Source organism: Sabethes cyaneus, chromosome 3, assembly GCF_943734655.1.
Source record: "Sabethes cyaneus chromosome 3, idSabCyanKW18_F2, whole genome shotgun sequence".
NCBI classification, from domain to species: Eukaryota; Metazoa; Arthropoda; class Insecta; order Diptera; family Culicidae; genus Sabethes; species Sabethes cyaneus.
Genome location: NC_071355.1, coordinates 30,522,301 through 30,542,161, shown reverse-complemented (window position 1 = coordinate 30,542,161; position 19,861 = coordinate 30,522,301). Strand labels below are relative to the sequence as shown.

At 39.0% G+C, this 19,861-nt stretch overlaps 1 protein-coding gene across 1 annotated transcript in view; it reads left to right on the top strand.

Annotated features, from left to right (window-relative positions):
- The window catches only part of LOC128739241 (extracellular sulfatase SULF-1 homolog), a 47,037-nt gene that overhangs the window by 12,250 nt on the left and 14,926 nt on the right, over positions 1 to 19,861 (top strand). The window contains exons 2-5 of the mRNA XM_053834701.1: positions 11,381 to 11,707; positions 11,788 to 12,191; positions 12,254 to 12,364; positions 12,423 to 13,967. Coding sequence (XP_053690676.1) covers positions 11,381 to 11,707; positions 11,788 to 12,191; positions 12,254 to 12,364; positions 12,423 to 13,967 — 2,387 coding nt within the window. The remainder of the gene's footprint in view (positions 1 to 11,380; positions 11,708 to 11,787; positions 12,192 to 12,253; positions 12,365 to 12,422; positions 13,968 to 19,861) is intronic.

Sequence of the window (19,861 nt, the reverse complement as noted above, 5' to 3'; positions counted from 1 at the left end):
TTTTAGTCTTTTTTGGAATAGAATATCTCAAAAAGGGGCAAACGAAAAAAATCAAACTTGGCCGTTTCTGAAAGCTTGGAGTTTTATCTCAAACATATGTGAAAATAAAAAACTGGTTTTTTCTCTAACTCGAGTAATTTCAGTTTAATTATTTCATGTTTGAACATTTTCTACTAAGCAGTATTTTCCAATATCTTCTTGAAGACGATTAAAGTCAACATGGCAATAGTAAAAAAGAAAATGGTCGTACCATGACACAATTTCTTCTGATTGTCACGTAAAACAGTCTTCGAACTCCAGATAATTTAAGAGATCTAGTTTTTCGACCTTGTGCTAGTTTTCGAACCACTGCTGAAATATTCATCAAATAAGTTTTTATAACGGTAGTTTTTACAATTGTTTTTTGTCAAGATATATGGATTTCGCTCGTAATCCATTCCATACATATAAACATAAATTATAATACCAAATACAAAATAATATAAAATGCAGAGGTATTAGTGTACATGTCATTGACCTCTCATAAATAGTCAGAAAGTTTTTTCTTAATAGTATCAGTCGACATGTTTAAGTTTAGTATGCTTCTAAAATTGTTCATTAGCTCCAAACAGCGGCAGGCTGGTTCATTGTGCGCGTAGTTAGTTCGACGGTGGTTTAGAGTGAAGGGCCTTGGTCTCCACAGAACTACTGTACTCGGGTTAGCAGTTATCCTGGATTTCAAATAATCACTGTCGTATCGTCCTCTCTGCAAATGGAGCTCAGCACCAGCTGTTTTTAATAAATATCTATCTTGCAATTTTCATTATTTTACAAATAGACAAATGGAAATCTTCACTTGGATATATGCACATGAAATTAAATTTTATATTGATATTTCTGATTCTAGTCTAAAGTAATCTTTTAAATTACTTTAGTGTCAGAAAGCTGAAAAGTCTTCAAAATTGATGTCTTACACGTATTCAGGAACAGGAACATGACTATGATCGTAGTAAAAAAGGAGGAACGCTTTCAAGCAAATCCTATTAGAGTCCTGGAGTTTTTTGTCAAAAGATTTGAGGGTATCGTTACTGTTATTTTAAATTAGTATCTAAAATGTTCGTGAAAGTAATTCGGTAGTTTAGGAGATTATTTCCCATTCAATTCCATATTAGCTATATCGCCAACCGTTAATAAAATGCTAGAACACGGTGCAGATATTATTAAGGCCACGGCACAACCCATAAGTTTATTAAGCGAAGAGGTACACGCGAAATAAATGTAATTGTAAGTTTAGGGAATTTGACGCCAGAAAATTTAACCGGATTGCCAATTTGGAGGATGTGTTCAAACGCCTCCTGCTGTCGTCCGATCCTATCATTGCAATACAAAATCGTTCGTATTGTACACGTACTCTGGAGCTTCCACCAAGCGCAAACCAATTATTAATATAATAAAATATTATATTGCTAACAATTATAAAATATTTCGAAAACAAAACATTTATTGAATCTCTCAAATAAATTACTACCCTTTTTGTATTCCAAATCAACGATATACTGATATAAGGTGGTTGAAGTTTGCGAAAAGGATCTATAGGTTTTTTTCTCTTTTACCTCTTTGCCTGTTTTGATATACTTACCTGCGATTAAAAAATGACATAAAACTAAAATAACAGTTAAGAATATTACGTATGAAATAACCAATATTTTTTTTGCTTTCTTATTGAAAATTATTTTTAAAACATTATTGATGGTAGATTGAGCATAGTTGCAAACTAATGAAAATTGAAAGACAGATATTTATCAAAAACAGCTGGTGCTGATAGAAAACTGATATCATATCTGGAGTTCGAAGACTATTTTATGTAACAATCAGAAGAAATTGTGTCAAGGTACGACAAATTTCTTTTTTACTATTGACATGTTGACTTTAATCGTCTTCAAGAAGATATTGGAAAATACTGCATAGTAGAAAATGGTCAAACATGAAATAATTAAACTGAAATTACTCGAGTTAGAGAAAAAACCAGTTTTTTATTTTCACATATGTTTGAGATAAAACTCCAAGCTTTCAGAAACGGCCAAGTTTGATTTTTTTCGTTTGCCTCTTTTTGAGATATTCTATTCCAAAAAAGACTAAAAAAACATAGGAAAAACGTTAGAACTCGTTATACGTATGAGTTTCCAACATACAATGTTCTATAAAAATATGTCTTTTGATAAGATAACCAACTTTGTAAAACATTATGATGTAATAAAACCACTGCATTTGAAGAAATCAGCGAAAATGTGATTTTTGAGAGGTCTTGTTGTAAACACCCTGTAAGTTAGAAACGCCTAAAAATACGCCTACTATGTCTTTGGCAAAGTTACTTATATAATCTTTAGCTACAACTTTGTTGAAGAAATTATCCTTCTATATCTTTTTTATAAAAAGTTATTATGGATTATGTGTTTACAAGCCAAACTGGAACTTAGTCGTTGATTTTGCATTATTTATCTTTTAGAGTTGAACGACTTTGCTGAACATTATGGGGAGCTATTATAAATCGCTTAGCCGCAAAAGTAAGTTTCCACTTAACTTTCGTTTCTGGACCAATTAAAACTGGGCTTAAAATTGACAATGGCAATTGGACTTCCAATAGAACGTCACATTGGACATTAAATCAGACTTGAATTTCGACATGGACACGAAATCAGAGAAGAAAGTTTACTTGATTAGAATTGACATATTTCGTCTTACTCTCTCACACATTTTACCGTTTTTTCCTCTTTTATAGTCTCGTTACTCCCCTTTTTGTTTAATTCTTTTATTCATTCGGTATACCGTTTACTTGGTTTTTTATCACTTTTATACTTTTTTTGACTCCCCGGTCGATGTTGTTTCTTTCTCGTTTTTCTTTTTTTTCTGTTCCATGTTTTCGGTTTAATTGTTCCCTATTCTTCATTTCCTGTTCCATTTTTTCTTGTTTTCAGTCTTGTTTTCCTGTTGTTTTTCACTCATTTTTTGCAATTTTCTTTCCCGTTTTCCATCTTTTCTCTTCTTTCCATTTTCCGTTTCCAGTTTGCGTCTTTTTCCAAGTTTTTTATTTCTTGGGTTTCTCGTCTCCGCCTGTTACATTATTTCGTTTTTAGATGCGGTTTTTACTTTTGTTCTGTGACGTTTATTCTGTTAATTCCCTTTTTCGTTTTGCTTTTCCGGTTTTCCTGTTTTATCGTCCGTTTTTCATCCTTTTCTCCCACCAGTTTTACCTTTTTCTTTATTCCGTTTTTTCTTTTTTCTGTCCCATTTTTCCATCCTATTCCTCTCCCTTTTCGACCCATCTTTATATCTAGTTTGACTTCGTTTGGCCGTTTTCAAAACGGGGAATTAGATTTTCGTCACTCGTTATTGTTTCTTTTCTTTTTTCCTCGTTTTTCCGTTTTTCCCTTTGTTCTTTCGTAATCCCTTTTGTTCTTTCCCATTTTCTCATTTTGTTACGTTTTTTCTTTCTCTCTTCCTTCTATTTACCTCGCTTTTTCTTTTTCTGCCCACTCTTCTACTCTTTCTCTTCTTTTTGCTGTCGTTTTTCTCTTTCCTCTTTTCCATTTTCTTTTCATTTTTGTTTGTTTCGTTTTTCTATTCTGCTTTTCCGCCTTTTTGTCACGTTTTGATGTTCTTTTTCTATTTTTTTGAAACGATGGTTCTACAATTGATGGAGGGGCGGTAGGGGAAAGTAATGAAAATTTTTTGGAAAAGGAGGGGAAGAGTAGAAAGGAAGGGGGGGGTAATAGGTAGCTACGCTTCTAACCGGATTTGAACCCTGATCTCTATTATAGCTTGGTTTGACCCATGCACCTTCCAGCATTGGACAAAAGGTAGGAGTCACAACAACAAATTGTTAAGCGTAGCTACCTGTTACCCCCCCCCCTTTCTTTCCACTCTTTCCCCTCCTTTCCCAAAAAAATTTTCATTACTTTCCCCTACCGCTCTTCCATCAATTGTAGAAGCATCGTTTCAAAAAAAGAATATTAATATTAATGCCATTAATGCATTTCAAGGTCAAAAACTAAAAACACGAGTTTGGTCAATGTTCTTTTTCTTTTAATGCTATTTGTGTTCCGTTTTTATTTTTTCATCCGTTTTCCGCTTTTTCTGTCCTCGTTTCTCAATTTTCTTGCTTTTCCTGCCGTATTTCCTCTTTTTGTGTCCCATTTTTTCTCCTTTCTTTGTGTTCCGTTTTTTCTTCTTTTTTTGTCCAGTTTGTCCTCATTTTCTTTCTGGTTTTCTTGAGCGTTCTTGCTTCTTTCTTTTCATTTTTCTTTCTATCTTTTGCGTTTGCGTCTCTTCTTTTTTGCCTCAGCCTTCTCTTTTTGCCTCGTTTTCTCTTTTTTCTCCCGTTCTTTTTTTTCACTTTTTGCTGTCTTTACCTTTTCTATCACCATTTTTCTATCGTTGGTATTTTTTACATGTCGTTATTTTTTCTTTTTTCCTTCACGTTTTTTTCTCATTGGTCGAAGGAGAGAATTGCAATTTACATGACATAAATCAATGCTTTGAAACAATTCGATACAAGGGTAACATAATTAACAAATAAAATGAAAAGCAAAGCATCTAAATTAGAGCCCTATAGACAATTTTTTTCGAAGTGCTATTGGTGAAACTAGGGAGTGGGGGTAGTAGGGAACGCTAAGCTCCTCGCCTAGAATTTTTGTCTCAGTTTAAAGCTAATGTTAAATAGTTTAATTTTAAGATGCCGAAGAAATAAAATGACGAAAAATATGGCGTGGGCCTGTAGCCTCTTCCTCTAAAAATGAACGATAGTACCGCTAATGGTTTAATTGCAAAAAACGTGTGCTTTCTCTAAAAATTCCGATTTTATGCTTGTATTTCTCGTAAAACTTCACTCTTTTAAAGTGCACAATCACTGCTAAAAGTGCGTTGATTAAAGGCCGAGGACCAGAAAGCTAATAAATCTGAAGACCAGGTAACCAGAAGACCTAGAAGTTAAAGAAGACCCAGAATACCCAAAGACCCAGGTGACCCAAACAGCGATAATGGCCCAGAGGACCCTGAAGATCCAACAGATCCAGTAGACACAGAAGACTCAGAAGACCCAAAAGATCCGGAAGACTCTGTAGATTCAAGATAATCAGAAGGCTCAGTCTTTTAGACCCAAGAATCCCAGAAGTCCCAAAAACCCAGTTGATTCAGAAAACGCGGTAGACCTACTAGAGCCATCGGACCCAAAAGACATAGAAGTCGCAGAAGACCCCAAAAACACAGAAGAATCAGTAAACCCAGAAGGCACAGAACATCGAGAAGACTCAGAAGACCCAAAAAATCCAAAAAACCCAAAATACTAAATGGACACACCTAAAAGATCCACAAGAACTAGAAAACCCAGAAGACCTAGAAGAGCCGAAGACCCAGAAGACGCAGGAGATACAAGTATCAATGGACCCAGAAGATCTGGACGATTCAGAAAACCCAACAGGCTTGGAAGATACAGAAGAGCCAGAAGAATCAGAAAGCTTAGATGACCCAGTACACCTAAAAGGCCCGAAAAATCAGAAGATTTAGAAGACCCATAAGATCTAAATGATCCAAAAGTCCAAGAAGTTTTAAAAGACCCAGAAAACTTAGAAGACCCAGATGACCAAGAAGACCCAAGTCACCCAGAACACCATAATGACCTAGAGGACCCAACAGATCCAGTGGACCCAGAAGAAATCTGTAGACCAGATAATCAGAAGACCTAGAAGATAAATAAGACTCAGAAAATCAGGAAGACACAGAAGACCCAGGTGATCCAAAAGACGATAATGACCCTGAAGACCCAACAGACCCAGTAGACGCAGAAGACCTACAAGAGCTAGAAGACCCACAAGACCCAGTAGACACAGAAGACTCAGAAGACGCAGAAGATCCACAAGACCCAGAATCAGATGGCTTAGAAAACCCATAAGTATAAGTATTTAGAGATCCCACAAGTACCCAAATGTATTAAAAGGCTCACAACCAGAAGACCTAGAAGTCTCAACAGGTTCAGAAGATGCGGAAGACCCAAAAGTCCCAGGAGATCTAGAAGGGTAACCACACACAGGAGACCTACTAAAGTCAGAGAACCCAGAAAACCCAGAAGACTTAGAAGACGCAGAAGACCCAAAAGACATAGAAGAGTCAGTAAACCCAGGAGGCCTAGAACATCCAGAAGATTCAGAAGACCCAAAAAACCCAAAAGACCCGGAAGACCCAATAGACACAGAAGACCTAGAAGATCCGCAAGAACAAAAAATCCCAGAAGACCTAGAAGAGCCGAACATACAGAAAACCCGAGAGATACAAGTGCCAGAGGACCCAGAAGTTCTAGACGATCCAGAAAACCCAAAAAACTTGATAGACACAGAAGATAGAATAATCAGAATCAGGCTTCTAATAAGAAAATCCAAAACTTCGAAAGACCCAGACCCCTTTTAGGGCAAAAAAAAAACAGATAGCCCTGAAGGTTCAAATAATCCAGAAGTTACAAAAGACCCAAAAGACTCGGTAGACTAAAGAGACCCAGATGACGAAGGAGACCCAGAAGACCTACGAGAACCAGAGAACATCAAGAATATTTATTAGACGTAGACCCAGAAGACTTCAAAGACCCAAAAGATCCAGAAGACCCTGTATACCCAGAAGACTTAAAAAAGTCAGAAAGCGCAGAATCTAGAAATTAAATTCAGAAAACGCGGAAAACCTAGAAAAACCGGGAGATCCAGGAGACCAACTACACCCAGATGATCTAGAAGACCTACAAGAGCCAGAGGACCCCAGTAAATCCAGAAGGCTTGGAACACACAGAAGACCCAACAGACATTAAAGAATCAGTAGTCTCAAAAGACTGAAGTTTTTGGCGCATCTTAGTAGAATACGAAACCTGAAATTAAATAAAAAGAAAACTATTCCAATTAAATTCTACTATCTATATTTATTCGCGACAGATACGTATTTCGCCTACGACTCGCAGGCTTTCTCGGTGTCTGTTTTCAAACTTCGGAAACAGACACTGAGGAAGCCTGCAAGTCGTAGGCGAAATACGTATCTGTCGCGAATATATCTAGATAGTAGAATTAAATTGGAATAGTTTTCTTATTATTTAATTCCAAGTCTCAGAAGACCCAGAAGGTCCAGAACAACCAGAAGCCTCAGAAAACCCAGAAGACCCAAAAGAGCCGGAAGACCCAAAAGACTCCAAAGAGAGAAGACCTAGAAGATCCACAGAAACAAAAAAGCCCAGAAGATCTAGAAAACCTAATAGAGCCTGAGGACCCAGAAGATCCAGGAGAGACAAAAGCCAGAGGATTCAGAGGATCTAGAAAATTCAGAAGACCCAAAAGACTTGTGATACGTGGTCGATCTAAAAGAACCCAGAATTTTCAAAAGACCCAGAAGATCTAGAAGATCCAGAAGACCAAGAAAACCCAGAAAACCAACTTTAGACTAAATGGGGCCATAATCCGATTAAGTTTGTGTCAAAGTGACCAAATTACAAACTTCAAAGATGTGCATTCCGATGTTGACGACCGTCCACGTGTGAAGGAAAGTCAGAAACCTTCGAAGACGGTAAATTGGAGCCATTGCTTTTTTTCCATGTTGGGTATTTTTATCACGGCGACCATTTGTTTGATCTATTGTGATATATCCTCCATTCGACTATAGCTATGTTGTCCAGATGACGCACCACTATTAGAAGTGACCGTCATTGTTTGACTAATAGCATTTGTCCAGTCCGGTGATACATTTCAGATAAAGTGCACTACCGTACTGGGAATTGTTCTCCAAATATCAAAGGGTTCTAACAGCCCTCCTTCGAAGAACCTTAATCTTTTATTGAGAATTGCCGGACATCGGCATAGCAGGTGTTCCGAGTCTTCTTTTTCTATGCCGCAAAAGTGACATATATCATCATGGAGCTTTCCCATTATCTTCAGATGATAGCGGCTCGGACAATGTCCTGTTATTAGACCAGTATAGATGCTTAGATCTTTCTTAGAAAGCTCCAGTATTTTGCGAGTCATAGAAATGTTTGGAGAGATAAACCGTTTCGACTGCCTAGCATTGAAAGTGTTGTTCCAATTTGATTCCACTTTCGTGCATTCCCATGCCTTCAGCTCCATTTTTAAGGCAGAAGCAGATAGGCCGCAAAAGGGCTCAGGTCCTATAAATTGTTGAGAAGATCCGAGTCTTGCAAGCGCATCAGCCCTCTCATTTCCATAAATTCCACAGTGACCTGGGACCCAATATAAGTTGACTTAGTTACAAGACAATTTTTGGAGTGATTGAATACATTCCCAGACGTGTTTTGATGTGCATGTCGCCGACTTTAAAGCATTTAGAGCTGCTTGACTATCGGACATGATGCATATATTTGAATGTCTATAGTTTCTGCGCAAGCACACAGTAGAACACTCTGGAATTGCTTGAATTTCAGTTTGGAATACAGTTGGCCGTCTACCCATACAAATTGACATGTCTATTCCTGGGCCAGTTACTCCTGCTCCCACTTGGTTGTCCATTTTTGAACTATCTGTGTAAAAAACAGTCGAGCCTTGGCTCTGTGAAAAAACAGTCGAAAATCGGGACCACCGTCTTCCCAGGAATCACGCCTAGGCTCAAATACACTAAAAATTCGGTCAAAGTTGTATTTTTTCGCCATCCAGTCTTCATTATTGTTTACCAGAGGATTAATACTAATAGTCTTTAGAATACTGAGATGACCTGTTAGATCACCATCAAAGAGGTTCATAGATCTTTTGATCCTCAGAGCACTCTTTTCAGCTTCTAATTGTATGATATAAAGTAAAGCATCCAATGCCTTCGATGGTGTACTTCTCATTGCACCTGTTATTGAGAGAGTGGCTAGCCTTTGAAGTTTTTCCAGCTTTATTTGGGTAGTTTTCTCTTTCGTTTTTGGCCACCAGACCAACGAGGCGTAGGTATTCCTGGGTTTCACAATAGTCGAATAGATCCACTGGATCATCTTCGGTTTCAGTCCCCATTGCTTACCAAAAGTTCTTTTACATATCCATAGAGCATTTGAGTTGTCTGTCAAGAAATACTCCAAGGTATTTGGCAGTGTCTGAAAGTTTCAAAAGTGTTCCTTTCAAGTTTATGTTACTCAATGTAACTTTTTTCCTTCTCGTAAATGGTGTGATAGTAGTTTTATTGGCATTAATGTTGAGGCCCTGTCTATCACACCATGATGAAATAAAATTTAAAGCAATTTGCATTCGGTCAGCGATAATAGAATCAAATTTCCCACGAACAATTACGACTATATCATCTGCGAAGCCAATTATTTCGAAGCCTAAGGCTGTCAACTGTTGAAGAAGATCATCAACTATTAAAGACCACAATCAGGGCTTGAAAAGGGATCGCAAGTTGAATGTGACTGCCGTGAATGCGAACTTTCCGCATTCAAACTCCACTTCAAAAAGTCATTTGACTGTTTTTTTGAATCCAGTCAATCTGCCGCTTGCGCTGCTGCCGTCTTACAATTCATGCGGCATCTCAGCAAAAGAAAATTTTATATGCTCATCAAGTATTTTTTCCATTATTTTCAGCAGAACAGACGAAAGGCTTATCGGCCTAAAGGACTTTGGTGAAGTCTTGTCCTTTTTATTGGCCTTCGGGATAAAAGTGGCCCGCACTTGTTGCCATGCTGCTGGTATATGGCCTAGTATCCGGCTGGACTGATAAAGGGTTGTCAAAGTAGGTGTTAAAAACGCCTTGCCCTTCTGTAGTAGTACAGGAAAGATTCCATCCCTACCCGGTGATTTGAAGGGTTTAAAGGTGTCAATCGCCCATTCCACCTTGCTTCTCGTAAAAAATTTTTTGGCCAAACTGCAAGCATCATTCCTGTTTCTGTCTAGCCCAGTTATTTCAGTCACTATTTCATGAATGTCTGTCCTGGTTTCAAGAGTTACAGTTCTCAATGCCGGTGTACTTTGGTCTTCGTAGGAGTTAATGACTGAGCAGGTAAAATGTGCTTTCATCATTAACTCTAATGTTTCTTTAGTAGATTTAGTAAAAGAGCCATCCTCTTTTTTCAAAGTTCCTAACCCATTTGGATGATCTTTAGCGAGGATTTTCTGCAATCTTGCTGTTGCTGGAGTACTTTCAATGTTCTCACATGTATGCCTCTAGTGTATCCTCCTTGATCTCCGTATTTCCTTATTATAGGCAGTGAGGGTTTGCTTATATGCTTCCCACTGTTGTGTCCATTTGGCCTGGTTGAACAGTTTCCGGGTTTTCTTCCGAAATTTATCTAAGCTTTTGTTCCACCAAGGTACCCAAGGTACCCCACCAAGGAGCCATTGCTTAACGTGAATCCATGGCAAATGCAAAAAGAGCTTGCGTCAGCATTAGAAGCTACCCTCTAAGCCGATAGAATGCTTTGGAACTGTTTCAAAAGCGATCAACTTAAGCTTCCTATGATATGAAGCCAAGTGACACTGAGCGTCGGGTTTCCGTCTATCAACGCTCTTTTGCTCTAGCGACAAAGAAAGAACGGTTTCCTTCATCGCATTGTGACGAGTGATAAAAAATGGATTTATAATATACTTAATTAACTGAATAAAAAATTTACATCTGAGCAGTAATGCGAAAATTCGGAATAGCACAACACGTGTAAAGCACCGATGTGCCAAATCTTTGGCTGACCACTGCATTATAGAAAGCAAGAGAAATACTTAATTAGAAATGAAGTCATCTGATCCGTACAGTTGGATGCTTAAAATGTTTGACATTAAATTTTTGAAAAAATGTGACCCACGTGCCTCTGAGTTCCCCATCCTCGGCGTGTCAGTGCCACTATATCCCTTTATTTAAACTAGACTGCTGTTAGAATTGAATTGAGTTAAAATAGTAATTTTTTACGACCATGATGCTTTCTCTTTTGAATTGGTTTGAATCAAATCTGTGTATTTTCGGTTAGAAAACAGTAGTGCGAATGTCTTATTTATGGATTTTTACTGCAACAACATGCATGTGCAGAGCATCAACCTCATTAATTATAAAATCAGTTTAGAGTTTGCAATATCAATATTCCACAGGAGTAACAACACTAAAGCTACAAATAGTAGCGCCATACGGAGCATATATTTAGAATCCTCGTTGAGCACTTTTCCCTCGTGTGAACGGACAAAGTCCGTCGGTGGTGAATTGGCAATGTGCAATATACCAAAGGGCCGTGTCATCAATTGCGTCGTCCAATTGAAATAGATTTGCAAGTCAAGCCACTTGCGGTTCATGATTTACGGCCAGCCGGCGTTGAATTAATCCCAATAATGTATTCATTTATTAATCCGCTTGCATCGCGTTAATGTGTCTGGTTGACGATCGTTAATATTCTTCTCTCTTTACTCGTTTGCAGTACACCCGCCTACGATCATGCACCGAATCCGGACAAACAGTGGATTCTGCGGGTGACTCAACCGATGGCACCGATCCATCGCAAGTTTACCGATCTGTTGATGACGAAACGGTTGCAGACGCTCCAATCGGTGGACGTCGCCGTCGAACGGGTCTACCAGGAGCTGAAGGCCCTCGGCGAGCTGGACAATACCTACATCATCTACACCTCGGATCACGGGTACCATCTGGGGCAGTTTGGCCTGATCAAGGGTAAAAGCTTCCCGTTCGAGTTCGACGTGCGAGTTCCGTTCCTGATGCGAGGCCCCGGGATCGAACCGGCCAGTGTGTCCGTAAAATCCGACGATCGTTTAACGTTGCTGCGAGTTCGGCTCGTTCTAACTTCTAACCTCTAACTGTTTCTTGCAGGGTTGACGAAATTGTGCTGAATGTGGACCTGGCGCCGACCTTTTTGGATATTGGAGGGGTGGCTCCGCCACCGCATATGGACGGAAGGAGTTTCTTGCCACTGATACTGAATAGGCATAGGAACGCAATCGACAAGTGGCCCGACACGTTTCTGATAGAAAGTTCGGGTCGGCGGGAGACTCCCGAGCAGATGCAGGAACAAAGGATGAAAGCAGCTGCGGCACGATATAGTGCTCGAATGAATGGCGCTAATGGGACGATGATTACTGCGGAGCAGTTGGAACGAGATAAGGTGGCTCCGCTAGAAGCTGTAACCGAAGCCGACAGAAGGGAAGAGGTTACGCTCGATTTTGGTTCGCACGAACATGACGATGATGATGAGGATCACGATAGTGAACATGAAGGTGGGTTATGATCAACGGACCTCATACGGGTACAAGTTTTCTAACGTGTTTCATTCCATTAGATGATGAACTTCACGCGGAAGAAGCTGATTCGGAACCATCGGACATCCGTCAGGATCACGAAGATTATGTTATCGACCACCAGGAGGCTCTGCACTTTGCAGTTAGTGAAGGTTAGCAAAAATCGTTTTAAACTGCTTATTTTTAAACAATTCTTTTTCATCAACACAGCTCATCATGACCCGCTGGACAACCACCTGCCGATGACACCGTACCGGTCGAAAATGGAACGCCTAAACAACGAGTGCTCGAATCCGTCGCTGCAGCAAAACTGCGTCGCCGGCCAGAAGTGGCGCTGCGTTAGTGAAGATGGCCGCTGGCGGCGGCACAAGTGCAAATTCCACCTGCAGCTGCAGAACCATCTGGCCGAGATTAACAAACTTTCTAGTCAAAACAAGCGCAATTGCGCCTGCTTCACCCCGGATGGGCTGATCTACACCAAGATTAAGTCCAAGCGGGACAACAAACATCACAGCATGCTGCTGAGCCGCGGAGAGGGCGGCCACCGGGGACGGCGACAGAAACGGGACGTGTCCTCCCACGAGGAGTTGTTTTTCGAAGCTAACCCGGAGATGGTGGAACTATTGCGAGTTGTCAGGTCGGTAGTGGAGTTGGAAAAGGAGGTAAAATCTAGTCATACTAACGGAAGAAGCAAAAGAGACACTACGGGAGGCAATCAGATCGAAAGTGTGATTCGGGAACTGCAGAACACGCTGCGAGAAATTGAGGGAAACTTTGAGAAAAGTTCGGTGTTGAAGAAGAACAATCAATCACTGGAGAACGATGAGGCTGGAACAGGAACGAAATGCTTTGTGACAGTCGTTGGTAAGGTAAACTGTTCGAACATTATTTATGAGGACGAAAACAGCTGGAAACGCAGTCGAACTCAGGTGGACATGTTGATTAGGGTGCTGAAAAACAAAATCAACGATTTGAAAGATATTAGAAAACATTTAAAGGAGCACAAACCGTCCAGTTTTCGCGATGAAACAGAGGATGGTGATGAAGAGCACGAAGAAGACAATCGTAGCCTATCGGTGGAGACAGACTTTGAAACTAGTGCCACTTTGGGCAGTTCAACAACGACAACACCCGTTCCGATGACGTCGACGGCGTTTGTGGAAATTGCGGTCTTTAGGAAGGATCATTTCAATCGCACCGGTTTTGGGAAAAGACCTCGACCTAACGGAGCGTTCCGGCGCCGAACGAAACCAGCACCGCGGACGGAGGACGATGAGGGACCCCTCATCGATATGAGTCTTTTTGATACCACCAGCAATCGCGAAGAAGTTTCACCGGAGCTGGCTTCCGCCGGCGGTCGATCTAGTCAACAGAGGCAAAGAAATTACGGGCAAGCTTCCGGTGCTAACGGTAAGCATAGAAATCGTAACCGAATGGAGTTTCAACCTATTGGAAGTGTGACAACGGACGTAACTAGTACCGTTAGTACTAGTACTACTTCTACTTCTACTACTACCAGTACTTTGGAACCGATTACAACAGCTGATTATGATAGAAGAAATGAGGCGGGATCAATGAGTACTACTACAAGAAACATACTGGAGATCACTGAGGAGATACTTCAATCCATTTCGAATACTACCAGTTCGTTTGAACATGACAAAAGTGCCGTCGGTTTCGTTTCAACAGTGCTGGAAGATTTGAAGGAAGGTTCCAGTACTTTCTTGCCGCTTCTGACGGAAACTTCCACTCCAGGTAAATATTTTAATTTTTCTATCGGACTGAAACACTGGTATTGCTGGGATAGGGCACACTGGAGTACGAGCCCAATAATTAAAGTTTATTTATTAAAAGTTAGTCCCACAAGCTGGGCACTAATGCATTTGGCGCATTTATTTTCCAAAAATATTTTACAGTTTGTAAATTATTCGATTTGCTCGTTATTCATAACTTTTGAACCAACCATCTTGAAACTAATATTTTCAAGTAAAATATTTAAAAACTAATTGGAAAAAACTTGGACAGTCTGATGAACTAAGATCAGTATCAATAAAAATAAAGTATAAATAGTGGATTCAAAAAGAAAACTATCACGAAAACGACAAAATATAACAAAAAATAATACAAAAATAATACAGGAAGTAATAGAAAAATAAAACACTGAAAAAATAAAATAAAACTGAGAAAATAAAAAAATGAAACAAAAACAAATAAAACACAAAACCCCAGAACGGCACAAAAGTTGACACAGAAATAACGCAAAAATGTTATAGAAATTATAAAATGACGCGGAAATGACACAAAAATGATCATTTTGAACACAACTGGGCCAAAAAATATAAAAAACCAAAATAATACAAATATGATAGAAAAATAAAACCAAAAAAAAAAGATAAATGAAAAAAGGGTCGAAGAAAACTTAAGAACTAACACAAAAATGGCACAGAATTGACACAAAAATGATACCAAATAACTTGGGGTCGTTATATTGACAAACAATTAGGCGATAAATAGTAGCAGGAGGAGGCTCCTGGCTAGTGTAACCACGTCAATACTTAGGTATGAGAGCCCCGCATGGATCTCGGCATTAAGAACGAAAAGAAATCTATCGCGTTTGAATAGCACGTACAGACTGATGAGCATGAGAGTAGTGAGCGCCTACGGCACCATATCACTGGAAGCGGTCTGCGTCATTGCCGCACAGTGGGACCATTTCGGAAAAAGGCGGTCAAAAGTTTTTTCTCCCTTTTCCTGACGTTTTCGAGCTTAGGTGTCTTAGGAGAAGTTTCATAAAAAAGTATTCTGCATCTAATGACATTTTAATATAATTAGAGATTAAGGGGATAAAAAATTTGAAAAAATTAAATTTTTATAGGAACTAGATAGCATGGTCATGTGTTCAGCAGAGTTGTAGAACTTTGAATTTCATTAAACTTTGCCGAGGATACTAAGTATCTGCATCATATGGTTTGCGAGATATAATTGATTTTCTGTCGTGACCCCCTTAGAATCAGTTTTTTAAACTTTTTGTACACAAAACCTCATCTAACAGGTTCGACATGTTCTACAAACTTTTTGATACTATGAACATACGTAACTTTCTGGAAGGTGTAAATATCATATGTTGCTTTATTTGCTTTAAAAATTGATTTGAAGCATAAATTCTACCGTTTTTACAAGTAAAATTTTCCGTAAATAGGCACCTACTGGCAGCTAAAGTTAGCATCGCTTGAACCACTGTAGAATATAATATAAGTGTGCCAAAAATCTCGGCCGGGCGTCTTTAACACAATACCCTTCTTTAACGACAGACTTCGCAGCCGGTTATTAGAGTACAGGACTATTGCGGGGCGAGTGAAATGATCCTATTAAACTCTAGCATCGTACCTTGCTGCTAACAGGACGATGGGATATAGTAAACATTATGATATATGTCTCTAAAAGACTGAGGAACACTTTTTGGAAATGCAAATTAAATGATGAAGATACTAAAAGAGACAAGTGACTTAGCATATTTTAAGATCAGTTTTGAATGTACTTTCATTTTATTTATATCTCGGTCGCCAGTTTTTCCAACTTTTTATTGTATAGCAGTACCGTCAAACGGGGTAACTTGCAACAGTTCTCAAATATGAATGAAAGTGAAGACTTATCTGTAGTACATTTGAGGACATTTAATTGATACAAAGTTATTAGGTCTACCATAGAATAATTTCACATATTGAGGAAAAATATGCGATCAATATTGGCTGTTGTAGAATTTTTTAACTAATTTGTTACTAGTAACCCCTTAAATGGGGTAACTTGCAACAAGCAATATTTTTTGGAAATTGAACGAATTTAAAGATTTGAATGAGTTTCTTTTGACTTGAATATGCAAATGATACTCCGACTTGCGATTTTTACTGCTTTTGCTATGAGTATACGCATAAATGTCCTATGTCATGTTGGTGAAAAAACTTTATGAGCCCCGTAATAGAAATTACAGAAATAACTTTTTATATTATTCATGCAATTGATATTCCTTGTCTGGATCCGATAGAGCTGCCTTCTTTAAGGATCATTCACATATTACGTAACGCACTTAGGGAAGCGGGAGTTGTGTAACAGCGCATTACACGTCGTATATCCACTATGCAAAATCGCGTCATGGAGTGGAGAGGGAGAGTTAAAAATCATCGATATCTCGATTACGTAATATATGGATGTTCATTACGTTACGAGTGATCGTAATTGGACACTCTCATATTGCTGTTCGATTCTCTCAGTGAGGTTATTTTCGTTTTGGCCTCTTCTATGGCCATTTTTAATATATCCAGACAAAAGCTGGCATATTTCCGACTTACCGTAAGTATCTTACATTCTTTAGGTGTGCTTTAGTATTGTTTGATGCAAAATTAAATGATAACGTGCCTCTTGAAGGTAACGGAATACAGCTTTTTATATCTACCAGCTGTTGCAAGTTACCCCGTTTAAGTAATTGTTTTACGAATAACGTAGTAACAAGTAAGATAAACAAAACTAGTCATCATAAATCAATTATTTTGTTTCCTTATTGTTCATTTTACTATAAAAAATGTATGTTAGGCTTCTTTTATTTGAAGTGCCTGTGGGCGACACAAACGTTTTACTGACGAAAAATTGATGATAAATTTGACACCATCTTGTGGGATTTTTTAAAAATCACCAAAACAGCAGAAAATCAACATAACAGAATCTAAGGCTTCTTTTAACTGTTAACAACAAAATTTAGTGACTGATATAGATTGAAAATTGAAGTAACAGATCAAAAAGTACAGTAAATTTAATCGATATGGCGTTGTTGCATGTTACCCCGCTGTTGCAAGTTACCCCGTTTGACGGTGCGAAATATGGCTAATTTTTACCTAAATTGTTCATTTACTTCTGTATAGAAGATACGTGTTCACGTTCTTCTGCAAAAGTGTGTGATTTTAATAGATGCAAATTAATAATTTGCATAATTTGCAGAACATTATTTTTTCCTAAATCACATAGTTTTGAAGCAACAGTGAAAACCCCGATTTTTGGGGGTCCGTCATGAAAGACGCCTAATATCTCAAAAACTGTGATACTTATAGGAATAATGTTTTCAGAAAAAAGCTTCATTATAAGATTATCTAAAACTTTCTATAACATACTATAGCTCTATATTATCAAATTAGAAAGTTAAATTTTGCAGCGCCACCTGTGTTTGAGTTCCGAACTAATACTAACCACCAGTTATTGCGTCTATTGATATACAGAAATTTTTCCGAAGACGCCATATTGAAAAAAAAACGCTATGAAAAGAATTATTAAAAAAGTTCACGATTCCGAGCAATCGAACCACTGTGCAGTGGTGAGGACTTCAGCCCAGATAATGTAGGTAGTCCAAAAAATGTGTCGTGACATTCACGCGTGGAATTTAATCAGCCGAACCATCACACAAATCATGTCGGCGCTGCAGCGAAAATGGCGCGAGGAACAACAATTGAGTCCTTAAATACAGTCTCGTGGTGTAATCGGTCTCGGGGAATGTTTCACCGCCGGTGAACTTTTCGTCTGAGTAGGGTAGCTCCACCGCCGGGGACCACTCGAGTCGATGATAGCAGAGTGAAAGTTGGCAAAATAACAACACTCACGGAAAGAAATCCTGCGAGGGTGGCCGTGAAGGGATGGACGTTAAGTTGGCCGCTATCCCAGCATCGGTGCACGTCTCGACAGGTGTACGGAGCAGTGCAGTGGAGTACGGAGCAGTGTACAAATACAACCTCCCCCCGAAGTAATAGTTAACGGTAATTCCGGGGGGTTAAGGTCAGACTCCCCTGAGGTTTTTATTGAGTTAGAGTCCCACTTTGTGCCACACACACACATACACACTCAGATGGCAGCAGGCTCAGAACACTCTGAACACGGTCCTCATAAGGGACTCTGTTAACCCGAGCATGGGTTCCCTGCTTGCAAAGACAACCATGGAAGGCGACTATCTAGCAAAGCAGGGATGGTAAATGGTTGAATATTGCGTTCCAGAACCACCATGTGGTTCCACAGCCTCTTATTCAGCAACTTCTATCTCTACCTCCTCGTGGTATCATCCGGGATACGTTCCTTAGTGGAAATCGGACAAACGGTGGAAATTAGGGTCGTATGCGGACAGAAAAGGGGGTACTCATGCGAAGGCTGAAGTGTAAACTCTCCGCCTGCAGGACGGTTCTCTTGACTCCCAGGAACCAAAGCAGAGGGTCCAAAGTCCCTAAAGGAGATGGTTGTAATAGCTGTTATCCATGGCTATTATGTAAAAACTTGAATGGGTAAACCCGTAATCCAAGGTGTGACGCGACCCGTGCCGAGGGATGAATGGTGGAGGGGGTTCTATAAATTCTGTCGCCGCAACGAAGCCTGTGGAGTACCAGGGTGCCCTCCACAGCAATTTGCCCTTGCTGCATCAAGCCGGTCACTGATGCAGTGGACGATTTCTTACCGTGCAAGCTCTCTCTGCCGAAAAACAAAGAAACGAATGAGGTGGAGAGGAGAGTAGGGGAGGAACAGGACTTGAACGATACGCTAGCTGAGGTTCAGTCCTGATCTTCGTCTATCCTCAACACGCCGACTCGCTGCACTATGGGCCAGAAATTGAAATTTCGGAACAAATATATTTGCGGTTAAACGGCGTGTCTCAGCTCAATATAGTCTTCGGCAACTTTTTGAATGAAAAAATAATGCATCTTTTGAAGGGGTCGTCCAATATTTACGTGTTACTTTAACAACAATTTAAGTAATAACTTTTTGAGTAAATTTTTTTTCACCGTTTCGGTCTCAAAATATTAAATATAAACCAATTTCAAGTATTTTTTCTGAAGATTTCAAACTTCTACCTTTTACCCATTTTCAGCAATAGACCTTTGTTTATAAACGACCCCTCAAATCACATTTCTTCTTGTAACATGCTTATTTCAACAGACACCTCAATGTGATGTTCTAGACAACATTGTGCACATAAAAGAGGAATATTTTTGCTGAAGACTTTTGCTTTTTCTGCATTAATTAATAAGATATAACTGTTTTTAGGCTAAAAACCGTTTGATGAAAAATGTATATTTTTTCAAGGATGGTGTCTTCGGAGAAGTAAAATAATAAAATATAGCGCATCTTTCTGCACTCTTAGGGTGACCATGTATTCACCTATTAGGGTGATACAAACTTTTGTTTTCTTAAATAATTTTAAAAAAAGTTTTTTTTCTTCAAAAGTTGCAGAAAATACTAAAATAAGCAACTTTGCTGAAGAAAGTAACTATCTATCTCTTACCGGTTACGAAATATAATGATGTGTTAAAAAAGAGCACTTGAAAATCAATTACACTCAATAACTTTGCACACGATTATTTTATTGCCTTCAAATGTTCTACAAAGTTATTTAGTATGTTGAAATACATATTTTCTGTGAAGACTATTTGACGCTAGGACGCATAATTATTAAGTTATAAAATGTATGAAAAAAAAATGCGCACTATTCCCAGGTATTCCCAGTCATAGTATTCCCAGGTATTCTCTGAAATACACATTTGGGCAGTTAGCTTTAATAATTCCCTACAAATTTGTATGCAAACTAATTGCAGATACTTGCAGATGGCTAAGATATTCGAATTTTT